The sequence below is a fragment of the Camelus bactrianus genome, chromosome 19, assembly GCF_048773025.1.
Source record: "Camelus bactrianus isolate YW-2024 breed Bactrian camel chromosome 19, ASM4877302v1, whole genome shotgun sequence".
Taxonomy (NCBI): domain Eukaryota; kingdom Metazoa; phylum Chordata; class Mammalia; order Artiodactyla; family Camelidae; genus Camelus; species Camelus bactrianus.
This window is the reverse complement of record NC_133557.1, coordinates 4,912,806-4,927,974: the sequence shown is the minus strand read 5'-3', so window position 1 is coordinate 4,927,974 and position 15,169 is coordinate 4,912,806. Positions and strand designations below refer to the sequence as shown.

At 41.2% G+C, this 15,169-nt stretch overlaps 1 protein-coding gene across 1 annotated transcript in view; it reads right to left on the bottom strand.

Moving 5' to 3' along the window:
- HAO1 (hydroxyacid oxidase 1) overlaps positions 1 to 15,169 on the bottom strand; it is a 47,281-nt gene that overhangs the window by 11,395 nt on the left and 20,717 nt on the right. Inside the window, exon 4 of the mRNA XM_010972714.2 lies at positions 7,267 to 7,442. Within this exon, the coding sequence (XP_010971016.1) occupies positions 7,267 to 7,442 (176 nt within the window). The remainder of the gene's footprint in view (positions 1 to 7,266; positions 7,443 to 15,169) is intronic.

Genomic DNA, 15,169 nt, shown 5'->3' with positions numbered 1-15,169 from the left:
GCTGATAGAATTATGAAAATAACACTGGTTCTCAAGTTTAACACTCAAAAATAGTTGGCCCATGGTTGCAGTGAAGTCAGATTTTGGAAGCTTAAGCAGATGGAATCAGAACACTATATATATTTATAAATTCATCAAAGATCAAGGGTAAACCTGACTAAGAAACTGTCCTGTGAATCTTTATTTTCAAGGAGTCATAAGAGAATTTGTAAAACTGATAGTTTGAAAGTTTTATCTAAACCACCATTTTCCAAACTGTGTTTCATGGAATACTGGTTTTTAAATATTCCCACTTTTTAAAATGATGCTAGTAATACTTTTCTTCTAAAATTACAGATATATGAAAATGTTAAACCCATGTGGTATAGACTGAATGTTTGTGTCCTTAAAAAAAAAAATGTATGTGTTGAAGCTTTAACTTCCAATGTGATAGTATTTGGAGATGCATTCCTGGAGAAGTAATTAGAGGTAGATGAGGTCATGCGGGTGGGGCACTCATGATGGTATTAGTGCCCTTCTAAGAGGACACCAGACAGCTTGCTCCTCTCTCTCTCTCTCCATGCACACACAAGGAAGAGGTCATGTGGGCCCACAGTGACAAGGCGGACATCTGCAACTTGGGGGAAAAGCCTTCACCAGAAACTGACCATGCTAGCACCCTGATCTCAGACCTCAAGCATCCAGAAGGGTGAGAAAATAAATTTCTGGTCTTGAAATCATCCTATCAGTCTACTGTATTTTGTTATGGCAGCCAACAAAGACATCATGTCATCATCATGTTGTTATTATTTTAGTGTCACTATTATTATTAAAGAATCCACCTTTAAGGAACACAGTGACAAACCCTGAGATACATTGTTGACCCTTGAACAACAAGGCAGGTGTTGAGGCACCGACCCTCCATGCAGTCAAAAGTACTTGTAACCTACAGTCCTCCACATATGTGGTTCCTCTGTATCTGTGGTTCTGCACCCACAGATTCAACCAACCCGGCTGGTGTAGTCCCCTGGTGCTTACAGTTGAAAAACATCCACCATGCAGTTCAAACCTGCATTCTTCAAGGGTCAACTGCAGCATGAAAGGTCATCTGATACACGAATTTCCAGAGTTTACCACCAAGCTATCTTGTAGGTTATCTAGTCACTTGCAAACTTATGTTGTATTAGGCAGTTTGTTATATACTAGATATACTATTGATATTCTACATTTATTTTTTACTAAATATAAAATCCAATGTTTCAGTGTAAAATGTAACTGTTTTGGGGGACCTGTTTTAATCCAAGCATGCATGGCATCTTATAAGGTCTCACCAGCAATGTCCAAGCCTCTCACGAGGAAAAGGCCCAAGCCTCAGGACTGAAAGACGACTTTTCCCCCAACTCCATTAGTTCATTAATATTTTATATTTTAACGTTGCTTCCCATTTGGACCATACATGTTTTATTGCACAGCTTGTCCGAGATTTCCAATTGCCCTTCTTTTCTTTTTTTCTCCATTTATCATATGACTTTAGAGTCTCCTCAAGCTTCAAACCCTCCAGTTTGAATGTATTTAATCTATCTAATGTATTTAATCATCTTTTTTCCCCTCTGGAAGCTATCCCCCAGAGCCCTCTGCCTTCCTCCCCTATCCTGCTCCCAAGGCCTTACTCTAGATTGGTGCTGCTCCCACCAGGTTGAATCTATTTCTAGTCAAGGGTATGCTTTCAATTGGTTAGTGTTCTCATTTGTTTACACTATATTCCTTTGTGACTTCTTAAAAGGATCCAGGGGAGGTAAACTTACAGAGCATTGAAATACCATCTCATGTGTTTCAGTGATAATTGGAGTAGGCATAATATTAGGTTGAAAAATCATTTTCCTTAAAACCTTGAAGACATGACTCCATTGCCTTCCAGGCCCACTGTCGTTGACAAGAAGTTTGATGCCAGTTTGACTCCCGTTACATTGTAAGTAACCTGCTTTATGTTTGTTTTCTCTCCTGATATACATTTTTTTTCCTGAAATTTCATAAGGGATGTAATAAGCTGTAACTGGTTTTCTCAGTCTAATGATTTATGTCTCCAGCATTCAGTTAATGTCTGTCTTTAATAATTTCTTCCCTTCCTCTTTCTTTTATTTTTCTATCCAAAACCCCTATCGGTTGCATATTGGACATATTAAAAGGTCTTTAAGTCTCTCCTTCATTTATTTATATTTTCTTTCTAGTTGTCTTTTTTTTTTTTACACTTTGGAAATGACTTTGACCGTACTGTTCAATTAATCAATAATTTCATTTTAATTCTAGAGATCATGTTTTTAATATCTGGGAGCTCTTTTTTATATTCTGATTTTCTTTTCATGGCAGCCTCTTCTTATTTCAGCATATTTTCAACTTCCCTGAGTCTGTCATTTGGAATTTTTAAACTTCTTGTTCTTGCTTTATCTCTTTCCCCTGGGATCAGCTTTCTTATGTATTTACTTTGGTCTTTTATGGTTGGGTGTTTCTGAAATGCCTTGTGATGCTAAGTTCTTCGTTTATATTTAGAGAAGAAAGAGTAGGGAGCTACTGTAGAGGCTTCCGGGGCTGTTTTCAAATCAATTTTATCCCTGCCAAGTCTTTGCCTGGAGAAGAAATCCTTGGAGCTCCATGTGGAGACAAGAGGAAGAAAGTCAACTAAGGGTCTACTGGACGGGGGATCCTCAACTGTCAGCATGAGGACAATGTCATGACATGTTGTGAATGTCATCCACCCATAGGTTGTCCCAGCACTCATTTATCTCATTAAGAAGGAACAAACTGCAAGGCCAAGTTGTTTATTGTTGCATAAGAGGTGAGGGCAGGGGGCTAGACTGCTGGCTGGAGCATGAGCATCACAAACAGAACTCCAACTAATCTCCTTGCTTTCAGTTTCCACTGTCCATCTTCCAGCTCTGTCACGCTTACACACTAGACACCTGGAGCCCCAGGCATCTTATTATATGACTTGCTCCTGCCTCCAGGGTTCCCTCCAAGACTATCTTCAGGGGCAGTTTTCTTTTCATTCTCCTCCCATCAACAAGCACCCTTATATTTTGTTTCTTTCAAAAATTTCTCAATGTCTCTCTGCCTTCTGTGCCCCTCATCCTCCTTTGTTTTGTTGTCATATGTGTTATATATTTTTGGATTTCTTTACTTAATAATTTTGGTGGTGTCTCAGTTTTGATAAGAGTGTACATATGTGCCCAGTCCACTCTTTTGAACCAGAAGCCCAATACTATTATTTAAAACATGATTGGAAAATGGTTCTCTAAAGACACAGCCTTAATACAGTGCTGTCCAATAGAACATTCTATGATGATAAAAATATTCTAGATCTATGTGAGTCCATTCAGTAGTGTATGCAGACACAGAGTCATGGAAGTGTGGTGGTGTACGTGAGAAACTGGAACTTAACTTTTACTTGATTTTAATTAACTAGAATAGCCACACTTGGCCAGTGTTGGCTTTAAGGGCCACCTCAGCTTTAACGTTTGCATGAGTTTACCTAGTCTAATAAAGAGACGTAGTATAGCATTTTTTTTTAAAGTTTAGATGTCTCCATTACTAACCTTAAGAAACAATGTAAAATGTATTTGGAATTGCTCTGGTTATCTAGTTGTGTATGTGACACTAAACATAAAATCAAAAGTAAAAAAAAAAAAAAATCAAAATATATGAACTGTAATATTTTTTGAACCCCAGGACTGAAGATGTATGCAGTCCTCCAATTTATATGCAGATATCTGCCATCATGTAGCTACAACCTGTGTTTTGAGATATTGAATACTGTCCATAAACTGATCTCATACGGTATGAAAAAGAGATTAACACTTTAGGCTTAGTAGTCAGACTACCTGAATTTGAATCCCATATCTGCTACCTGTTTGCCATGTAAGTGGCAACTTACTTAACTTCTGTGTCCACTGGTGCCCTAAACCACAACATGGGGATCATAATTCACATAAGGTTGATCAGTGGATTAAATGAGTTGAATGAGTGTTTAGAAAGCACCTGACTCAGAAAAATATTAACTTATTACTATTATTACTATTATTAATTTTCATCAGATGGTACAGGGTGTATGAACTAAGGAGAGAGTCGGTAGATTCATTTGCTGGATGCTTTAGTACATCTATTTGAGTTTTGTTTATAACAATAAATTTTCATCCTAGTGAGGATTACGATTTTTAAGAGCCTTTCATTTTGAAGTAAGTGTTACTTAAGTAATAGTTTGTTATCTTTTATCATTTCAAGTGGTTTTCTGTATTCTTCCAGGCAGTGCTGGCAACGTAAGGGGAAATGACAGAATGGTTGCTCAGAACATAGCATCATGAGTATCCAGAGAAGCAAAGAAAGAAATTATTCATGACCAGATACGCGATCTTTTTTATCAGTTGCTTATGAACGTTTGTCCATATTTTACATTTTATTTTAACCCAGAGGAAAAAAACAATGTTATCTCAACAAGAGGGTCAGGATGGTCTGACCTAGCAAAATGTTCATGAACCTGGGATATTTTCATTAATCCTTAGAGTTTGCTGTTATGGCGTTCAACATTTGTTGATTTGCTAGTTAATACATTAATTGATTGACAAAACACAAGAGTCAATCGTGAACAGCACTGTTGGCTGTCTTATTAGCACATTATTTCTGTATTTAATCTGAAATGCCAAGGTGAAATGTAAGGACTCAAGGTTCACCCTTAAGCCTTTGGAGCCTTTGAGCCAGGACTCTGTGCTATTTCACGGGAGTTTAGTGACTACATCTTAACTACATGGTAGAAGTTTTTAACACAATCCAGGAATACTAAGTGAATATTCTTTGAGCATGTCTTTTAAAAATGTAGACAGCAAAATAACTGGAGAAGTTTCTGAGAAACAATAAGTCACTTTAGAAGTGAGAAAGCTTAGTGTAAAAAATTTTTCTAATAATAATAAAAAAAATGTTTTTAAAACTTATGCCTCTGCTCATAAAGCCATTTGTTTGTTAGCGTGAGTTCTGGCAAAGACCAAATCCGGTCTCAAGTACATGTTTGGAGTTTGTGTTGAATTTTCCAAGGGCAGAGTTTAACCACAGCAAGAGATTACATCTTAAAGTCCAGTTTGCATCTAGAATGCAATTCTTAACATGGTGAGAAGGGGGGATATTTCATGGAGAACTTCCCAGTTGCCCATGACTTCATGTTCCTACAAACAATCTGTGCCTTTCTGGTAAAAGGAAAATGAAAGAGGATAGATGACCTTCAATCTATCCATGTGACTCCTGGATGAAATGATGAGAACTAGATTTCCCAGAACCAGCCTTGCCACCCCTTCCCCCACCTCCACCCAGACTGACTGAGCATATAGCAAAGCTTGATGCGGTGGTTGTCATAGAGATGATTCTTGTTTGTTAAATAAATGAAATAAATAGTTACAGACACACTAGGCAATGTAAACTGTACATGTATAAATAAGTTATTTCCTTTCAAATGCCAGAATGCCCCATCTCTCCTTCTCTTGCTTTTGAGCTCTCTCTGATTATAGACATTCATACAGTTTTTTCATGGAGGATTTTGCTGTATTCTGTGACGATTTAAATTTCAAAAAGAGTCTCTTGACCTGATACCATGGCAAAATTCCAGTACCATCTTTCATTCTGGAGTGAAACCTTCCCTAACCCAGTTCTCTAATTGTCCAAACCCGATTTTAAACATATGGCATAGATTTCAACCTCAGCTCCTCTAACATCCTTTTTTTTTTTTAATTTTGTGTTTGTTTGTTTGTATTGGAGGGGGAGGTAATTAGGTTTTTATTTGTTTATTTATCTTTAATGGAGGTACTGGGGATTGAACCCAGGACCTTGTGCATGCTAGGCACGCACTCTACCACTGAGCTATACGCTCCCCCCAGCACCTGTAACATCTTATTGCACCCAAATTCTTGTTTTTATGTCTGTCTTCTACAAAAACGGGGTCTCCTTTTGGCCAAGTACCTCAAATTATTTTATTTCAGCACACAGTAAGCATGATAAATGTTTATGAAATAAATGAATGAGTGAACAAGTAAATGGATAAATGAATAAGTGGGGAAGATCCTTCAGGTCAATATTTTAGTACTACAGTTGTGTATAGTGAAACAAAGTGGCACTAACAATCCTAGGTGACAGTATGGATGCAAGTAAGGTGAGTGGATCTGTTGTTTAAAGGTGTCTGTAATCTCAGGATATACTCAATAAAGTATAATCCACAGAAATTTTGGACGAAGACAATGATCAACAGGAAAGAATATAACAATAGTTTTTTTTTTTTCCAAAGCACAGATTAAGAAAGATCCTGATTTAAACATATCGCCACTACTTAAAAGCTCTATTAGGCCCATTCTTTTACCTGTGTTAGCTTATTTTTGCATACATAAGATTAAATAAAGCCAGAAGCAAGCCTAGAGTTTTAGAAACAGGGCCCATGTGACTCATGCAATTCAGGTAAAACCTATGAGAAAGCTTTGATTCTAAGTCTTTGTTAACCCTGAGATAAGTTAATAGAATCTCTCATCCCAGAGCCACTTACTTAAACATTTCCATTTAAAGTAATATGTTTTTGGCAGTCATCTATATAATAGTACTTTTTAAAATGTTTTCAAAGCCAGGAGAACATTTTTGTGGGTGAACACATTTATACTCCCAATTATTATAGTCATCGGTACCTCCTTGTGGGATCTGAATACATGTGGGTACTGAGGAAGGAGTCAAGTTCCTTCATACCCACAGCTTGATGTTTTCAGATTTTTATGTTCTAGTCGGCCATTCTTTAATGGGAGATGATGTGGGATTCACCACACTCAAAAATCAGCCCTAGTCATTGGTACAGGGAGGGAACCGGAGAAAAACAGAGAGCCTTTTAAAGCAGGTCTGGCTGTTACAATAGCCTCCTTAGGGCTTCTTGTTGGTCTGAGCAGCTGTCAGCAGCTTTCAGCCAAAGCAGGGAACTCAAGACCTTCTACCTAGATCTCGCCAAGTTCCGTGATTCAGTGACAGCTCCAAATAACGCGGTGGCATCGCAACACTTTAGAAAAGGTTAACTTCTTCCTTCATGCGAGTCTAAGTCTCCTTCAGAATACTCCCTGAGATTAAAGAGGTACTTACTAACATCAAAAGGGAGAACTGAGAGCTGGGATGTCTCTATTTCCACATTAATTTTTTTCTGATTATTTTCCCTTAAAATTATCATGATCATATCCATAAAGAACCATAAGACCAGTATGAACGCAAGTAGAGAAATAAACAAACCTCTCAAAATGCCTTTTGCAACAATCGGCAGTGATGTCAGTCTTCTCAGCCATTTGATGTCTTCCCAGCTGATAGACGGGTCTATTGCTTTAGCCACATACGCAGCAAGTCCACTGTTGTCTCCAAAATTTTCCTTAGGAGAAAATGCTAAATCATTGGTTTCAAAATTTTTCATTCTGAAATCAAGAGATACATAAAATGAGAAACTTCCCAAAGTGAGAGAGATCTTTACAATGAAGCATTCAGTGGGAAAAAAAAAAAAAAAGTTACCCTTTTCAAATCAATGGGCTGTTCACTCCTCAACCATCTACAGGTTGATTGCATGAATATTTTCCATGTTTTGATGGAGGATTCCAGGCTAAATGTGACAACATAGTGGACTTAATTGGTCACTTAAAGTTTATTTTACATCTCAGGCTTTTTTTATATATAAATAAATCAGTGTAAAGGAAAAATGTTTGGCCAAGTTCCAATATCTCTACCGTTTTAAGCCAGTTTATGAATATAAACAATAGATTTGACACTATTTTCAGCCAGCAGGGCACACTAATGATAAAGATGAACATTTGCATGGTGCATCACAATCTACAAAGGACATTCATATATCCACAGTTAAAAAAACTTTTAGAAAATAAAATTGATACTCTATAATCCCTATTTTACATAGAAAATAAAGCCAGAAGTGCAGAATAAGATGCCCACAAATATAAAACTAGCTAAAGCAGTTATCTGGGCTCTCAGCTGGGTCTCTTGACTCTTAATTACATTCTCTCCACCCAGATCTCAGTTGCATCCTGGCAATTGAATTTGACTTTATAAACCTTCTGACGTCCCTGTGGAAAATTCTAGAGGAGTTGGGAACTGCAGTAGCATGTATCAACACCTTCTGTCCGCTGCCCATGTAGGCTCTCCTTGCTGCCTGCCCTGATCTCCCTGTGGTGCCGGTGCTGAGCACAGGGAGAGGTGGGAAGTGCGTCCCCACAGGGGAGTTGTCAGCTCCTGCTTTTCTGTCCTCCATTTAGTTGCTTTCTCTGAGGCTCTCTGCCTGTTGAACTCCAACTTCCCAGCCCTCCTGACAATCCTGACCAGGATACGAGCCTTCCAATTATCAAGGCTCTCCTTTCTTTGCCTATGGTGTGATGGTTAGTTTTGTCAGCCACATTGGGCCAAGGGATGCCTCAACAGCTGATAAAACATTGTTTCTGGGTGTGTCTGTGAGGATGTTTCCAGATGAGAGTAGCCCTTAAGTCAGTCGACTGAGTAGAGATGTGGGTGGGCATCTTCCAATCTGTTGAGGTCCCAAATGGAACAAAAGGGTAGAGAAAGAACAAATCTCTTCTCTCTGTTTGATCTGGGACATCCTTCATCTCCTGCTATTGGTTGTCAAACTTTCAGGCTTGGACCAGGACTTACACTATTGGCCTCCAGTCCTTGGGTCTTCAGACTCAGACTGGGACTTACACCATGGACTTCCCTGGTTCTCAGGCCTTTGGGTTTGGACTGGAACTACTCTGGCTTTCCTGGGCCTCCAGTTTGTAGATAGTGGACGGTGAGATTTCTCAGCCTCCACTATCGCATGAGCCAATCCCTCATAAGAAATTTCTCTGTTGACACAGATACAGACACAGTCATACAGATATGGGTAGCCTATTGGTTTGCTTTCTCTGGAGAACCTGACTAATACACATGACTTTTCCTGGCTCCGGAGTCACCTACACAGTAGACTTGAAGTGTCAAGGACTTTGGAGTATAAATACCCCAGCTCCTTCACCCCTAGGCAGGCTAACTCTGAGATGAGTTCTACATGCTCTCCCAGAATTTCCCAGCAGGAGTAAGCTTCAGTTGCCCGTGGCTGTAGCTATCTTGATAACAAGCCCACTATTCCCTACTTTCCCTCAGTTGCACCTCTTCCCCACTCCTCTACCTGTATTCTCTTCACCCTCCGAAGGAACTACTTGCAGTGAATCCAGTGGCTTACACTCTGCTCCTAGAGGAACCCAAAGTGAGACACAGCTTCACTGAGTCACTGCCTTCTCGTATGTCTCAATTTTGTTAACCCAGCTTAGAACAGTATTTCTCTGACTCACCTGGAAGACTCTGCTCCTGGCTTACTCTACACCTGAAGTCTTATCTCTTGGTCTAATATCCTGATATCTCGACTAGATTTTGGTAGTTCTTCAAGGTAGGGACAGAGTCTTTCCTGCCTGTACCTCTGCCCACTAACTGGGTGGATGGCCATCTGGATACACAACGGTACCATCCATGTTACTTAGCCACCTATACCCAAATCCAGTTGCCTACTTCATTTCTCTAAAAGGCTGATTTTGAATGATGACAATGACCTGGATTCACCTTGCTCTTCTGCGCATTAAAAATTACACTGCTAGCCAATCTGCCATTGAACGTAGAAAGGATCTTAGAGTCAAGACTATAACAATTTTTATATAAACTTAGAAGTAAATAGCACATTAGTTTTAAACTTTTAAAGAGAATCACAAGACTTTCTTTAATATAAAACTTGGTTTAATGCTTCTAGTGTGATTTCAGCTGAGATAGCTGGTTGTGTAGCTTAGGTGGCATATGTCATTTTTAAGGACATGAACATTCACATCCTGCATAACTGTATTCAAACCATTGACAAAGTTTTCTCAATAAGGACTGAACAGTAGGTCCAATAACTTCATTGACTCAGGTGGCCATAAAAAATTCCAGCACCATAAGAGTCATACTGGTATCCACCTATTTGTTGATCTTCAGTTTGGATTTTAGCTGAAATACTTGGGCATTTCTTTTCATCAAACCACTTAGGGTTGTACACTTCATCACAAACCTTGACCTTCTGTGGTCATCCTAACTTGAATCAAGCTAACCCTCTGGTCAACAAACACATTCTTATTATGGAAACCTATTCCATGACTTGGAAGTGATATTAAGTGATATTAAATTCCAACCTTTTAAATAATATTGTTAATAAGAAAAAAGTCCAGTCTATCTCACAGCAGAACCAGAGGTAATAAAGAATAATATCTGTATGTGTATATTCTCTGCGTAGCACCCCACCCCCATCCCAAACAAGCTACAGTGTTTCAGCAGGGGTGGGGTGAAAGGGTGAAATGGATAGGAAAAAACAGAAACATGGATAAAATTATATAAATAACTGTTGTTATTCTTGGACGGCGAAATGCAGATCAACACTTGAATGAATGTTGCCTTACAGAAATTTCAGTGCACAATGAAGCCTTGTTGTTACTCTAAAACGTTGTTCAAAGCCAGAAGCCAAGAAAAAGTTTTCAGATATCTTGACAGAGACCCACGATGGAGTGTTTTACCAATGGCTCTGAAGGAAACCTCCATGAATGCTATTTTTATTAGAATCATGACATATACACACACAAAAAAAAACATTTAAAGCGGCTTCTGATAACCAAAGTATTCCGTTTCATAAGGAAGGAAAGGGGCTACATCAAAATAATAAAATGATTACTTGGGACTTAATTCTTCGAATCTCAATCTGTTTAATGACCCAAAGGCAAGGGATAGAATTTCTTCTTTGTAAGGGATTCATGGAGCCTTGAAGGGCTCCCAAATACATTTTTTAATCTAATATAAAAATTATTTGTTTTTTTAGTAAGTTAGCATCATAAAAACATAACAACTACTAAAGAAAGTTGATATGATTAAGTAACCAATGGTAACACTACTAATAATGACTATTATTGAGAAATATATATTATGTATTGTAGGTATTGATAATATGACATTAAAACTGTGTCTCCATTGTGGGAAACAAATTATAAAATAACAACCAGTAGGACATACCATATCAACACAATATGAGAGAGACCTTCATAATATGTATAGGAGTTGGTACATGGAATCCAGTCTTTAATTCTGTGGTTAGGGAAATACATTGGAGTGTAGCCCTGCTAATTTCTTCTTCGGTGTGACTTGGGCAGTTTGAAGAAAAGTTCAGGACAAGGATTTTAAGTATGAGCTCAAACCCTTGTTCAGCTTCTTACTAATCTTGTTTTATTGGGTAAATCTCTTACGATCTGGTCGATTTTTATTTATTGATTCAACATTACTTATGGAGCACCTACTATGGGCTTGAATTTTCATAAAGAAGTCAAAAATGTCCTATGGTTGACATTCTAGCAAGGGAAGACAGAAAATAAACAACACATAATCGATAAGTAATTTATGAAAACTGTTAGAACATAAGTGCAATATAAAATAAAGAAAAAAATTAGAGCAGAATAAGAGGGATGTGAGCTGGTAGAGGCTTAACTTGAAAGCTGAAATACAGTTATTGGACTTGGCCCCATGGAGAAGCTACCTTGTAGAGGAAATGAGCAGAGCTGTGTTGTTGTATTTGTTTTGTGTTGCTGCTGTAACAAACACAAACCTGGAAGCTTTAAAATGATACAAATGTAGTATATGACAGTTCTGGAGGTCAGAAGCCCAAAACGTGGACCAAACTCAAGGTTTTCCTTCCAGAGACTCTAGCGGAGAATCCATTTCCTTGCCATTTCCGGCTCCTAGAGACCACATACATTCCTTGATGCCTGGCGATACCGCCCCAACCTCTGCATCTCCCATCACATCGCCTTCTCAGACCTGACACTCCTTCTTCTCTCGTACAAGGACCCTTTTCATTACACTAGGCCTCCTGTGACAATCCAAAATAACCATCCCACCTCGTGGTCCTTAACTTAATCACATCTGCAGAGTCCATGTTGCCGTGCAAAGCAATGTATTCGCAGGCTCCATGCACTGGGGCATGGGCATCTTTAGAGGGTTGTTATTCTGTTTAGTACAGTTATGCCGTGGATGTTTTCCTAACCAAATAATTTAGAGTCCTCCTTCACAATCTTCCCTTCCCCTCCAGCCCCCTAACCCTAGATCCCTACACACATTGTACCTCTGTTCTGATCGCTTCTGTTTATTTTTTATTTTGGTTTCCCAATATGAAGACTTGTTGATCCATCCCTGAGGTCAAAACGTAAAGGAAGTGAAGTTAGTCGCGCAATGATTTGGGGAAAGAAGGCTGCAGGCAGAGGGAAGCGTCCGTTCCGAGGCTCGGCTCGAAGGCGCAGGCGTGCCTGGCTGGTGGGAAGCTCAGAGGGGAAGCCTTGGAGCTGGCAGCCCGGCTGGAGATGAGGATGCTGGGCGATGAGGTCAGGGGAGGACGGGGAGCCTCGCCGCCCACTTCTATCCGAGAGACCTGGGAAGAGAGCATCAGGCTGACGCCTTTTTGCGCGCTCTGCCCGGGCTGTTGTCCTTAATAAATCCTTCCGGAGCGTAAGGAGGCGTGTCCCCGGGCAAATCACTGAAGGGGTAGGTGTCATGATTCACCTCGATCCTCCGTCAAGGATGGGGAATTTCTTTTCTTCTCTCTTAACTGCCTTGCTGCTACACTGAAGAGCCCAACCATCCTCCTGGGTAAACGAGCCACCCCTGTAGCTTGCGGGGATGCCCAGGAGCCCTCAGAGCCTCAGGAGCCAGTCTGGTGAACTAGCTTCACTCCTCGCCTCTTCCGAGAGCGGATGACAATTTGCCTTACTCCCCTCAGTCTGGCACCCCCGGGCCACTCATGATACACACATACATGTGTTTTGCATATAGACCAGGAAGCGCCTCTGCCCAAACTCCTGAACTCTGGCTGGTCCCAGATGCGGAGCATCGGGACCGCCCCCCTCCCCTCCGGGCAGAGGAAGTAGCCGGGGCTGGAAGGAGCCGCTGCCTTGCGGACTCATTCTCCTCTGGATTTCCTGCCCGCCTCGCCTGCCAAACCTCACTTCTGAACAGCCCGGCTTCACCTTCTATGAGTCAGGTCAGTGGCGGAAAGAAACCTGATTTCATATCAGGCTGTAACAGATGAGTTTTTGGAGTCGCACGTGGCCGGCAGCGGAAGCCTGGGCCTCCCGTTCGTGGGCTCGGCCTTCCCTGCTGCAAGGGGGGGGGGGGGGGGGCGGGGGCCGAGGTGTCCACCCCAGGGCTCTGGCCCGACCTGAAGCCCCGGGGGGACCAGCAGGGCCAGCGCGACCCTGGGGGCCGGGGCTCAGCGCGGGATGCTCCCCGCCCCCCCCACCCCCCCACTCCCGCAGCCTGGATGTGTGGCTCATTATTTGATCATCTTTAGACGGGAGATCTGACAGGCTGGTTACAGGGGCCACTCCTGTGCACACGGACAGCTGAAAAGGGCCTTTGTCTTCTGGTCCCTCACGTCACCTGGGCAGGAGCCCGGGAGCGAAACGGGGGAAAGCAAAGCGGCCTTTCCCGCTCGGGGCTGAGTGGCCCTGGCACCGAAGGAGCAGGAGACACCGGCCAGAATTAACACGTGTGTCATCCCCCGGCTAAGTAGGTGCCCGTGTGAAACACATCTGTTGTCCAGAGCAAGAAAGTGCTTCCCAAGCTTAAAACAAACAAAAAAACCTACTGTATTATTTATCGTTGTTGTTGCTGTTGGTAGTAATAGTAATAGTAGCAAGAGGAGGAGGAAACGGAAGAGCAAATTCCTTTTCAAATGGCCAACGGGAAACAATGAGGAACCTTTCCTGGCAGAAGCCTAAATCCTGGGAAACTAATTATTTTATCAAGTCTGAAAATGAAGGCAACCGAAATAGAGAAATAATGTGAATTCAGATTTCATATTAGGGAAGTTTGGAACCATCTACTTTCTGGCCAATCTGACAAGAAGTAGGACTGTGTCAAGGGCTTTTGTTTTTGTTTTTGTTCTTTTAGAAAGACAGGGTGTTTGGGCAACTGGGTGTCTGGGATGCGTGGAGTGGGGTGATGGGCAGCTGTCAGTCAGGGAGAGCGCCTTCTCTTTTTGTCACTGGGCCACTGAACGGTACCATGTACAGAAGTGACACCCTAAACGTGCCTGGAAGCATCACGGAGATAGTGTCACACAGCTCACTTCCATGTGGCTCACACTCACATCGGTACATACACCGCAGGGCACTAGGGCAGTTACATGACGCCTGTTCAAGACTGACCGTGGACTTACGTGGTGGTTGAGATACTGCTCATTCTATAATAAATCTGGAATTCCTGTCCCCCGATAATCTCCTTGTCCTTCTGTGAGATGCTGATTTGATTTTGAATCTTTTAGATGGTGGCTCTTTCAGAACGGTTAACTTTATACGTAGACAGAGTAAGCAACGGTCCACGTGAAGTGAGGGTTAGGACTCCAAAGAAAGCATCCCTCACTTCATGTACGCAGAGGGATGGTTCCCATCACCAAAATGCCCTCCATTACCACAAGGATTTTGGTTCCTGTTCAAATAGTTTTAGCCCTAAAGGCTATCAGTCACACCTGGGTCTGAAAAACATAAGAGCCGATTTTGGTGGGAACAGAGGGAAGGTTAAAAACAAAGGGGAAGAGAGATCTGTAGCTTAAGGGGGTTGTGGTCTCAGTAAACTCCACTGAGTTCCTCGTTTTGACTCAAGATGATTCTAATATTTTCCAGGGAAAAGGACAATTCCTTGCTGAGGGATGGGCTGAAGGACCTGATAAGACCATCACAGTTCAGTTTTAGATGACTAGATACATTGTTTTTGCTAGGATGAATGAGTGAGTTAGTGGATAAATTACAACCCAATCCAAAAATGGGCAGAAGACCTAAACAAGCAATTCTCCAAGGAAAACATACAAATGATCAAAAAGCACATGAAAAAATGCTCAATATCACTAATTATCAGAGAAATGCAAATCAAAACTACAATGAGGTATCACCTCACACCAGTCAGAATGGCCGTCATTCAAAAATTCACAAATGACAAATGCTGGAGAGGCTGTGGAGAAAAGGGAACCCTCCTACACTGCTGGTGGGAATGCAGTTTGGTGCAGCCACTGTGGAAAACAGTGTGGAGATTCCTCAAAAGACTAGGAATAGAC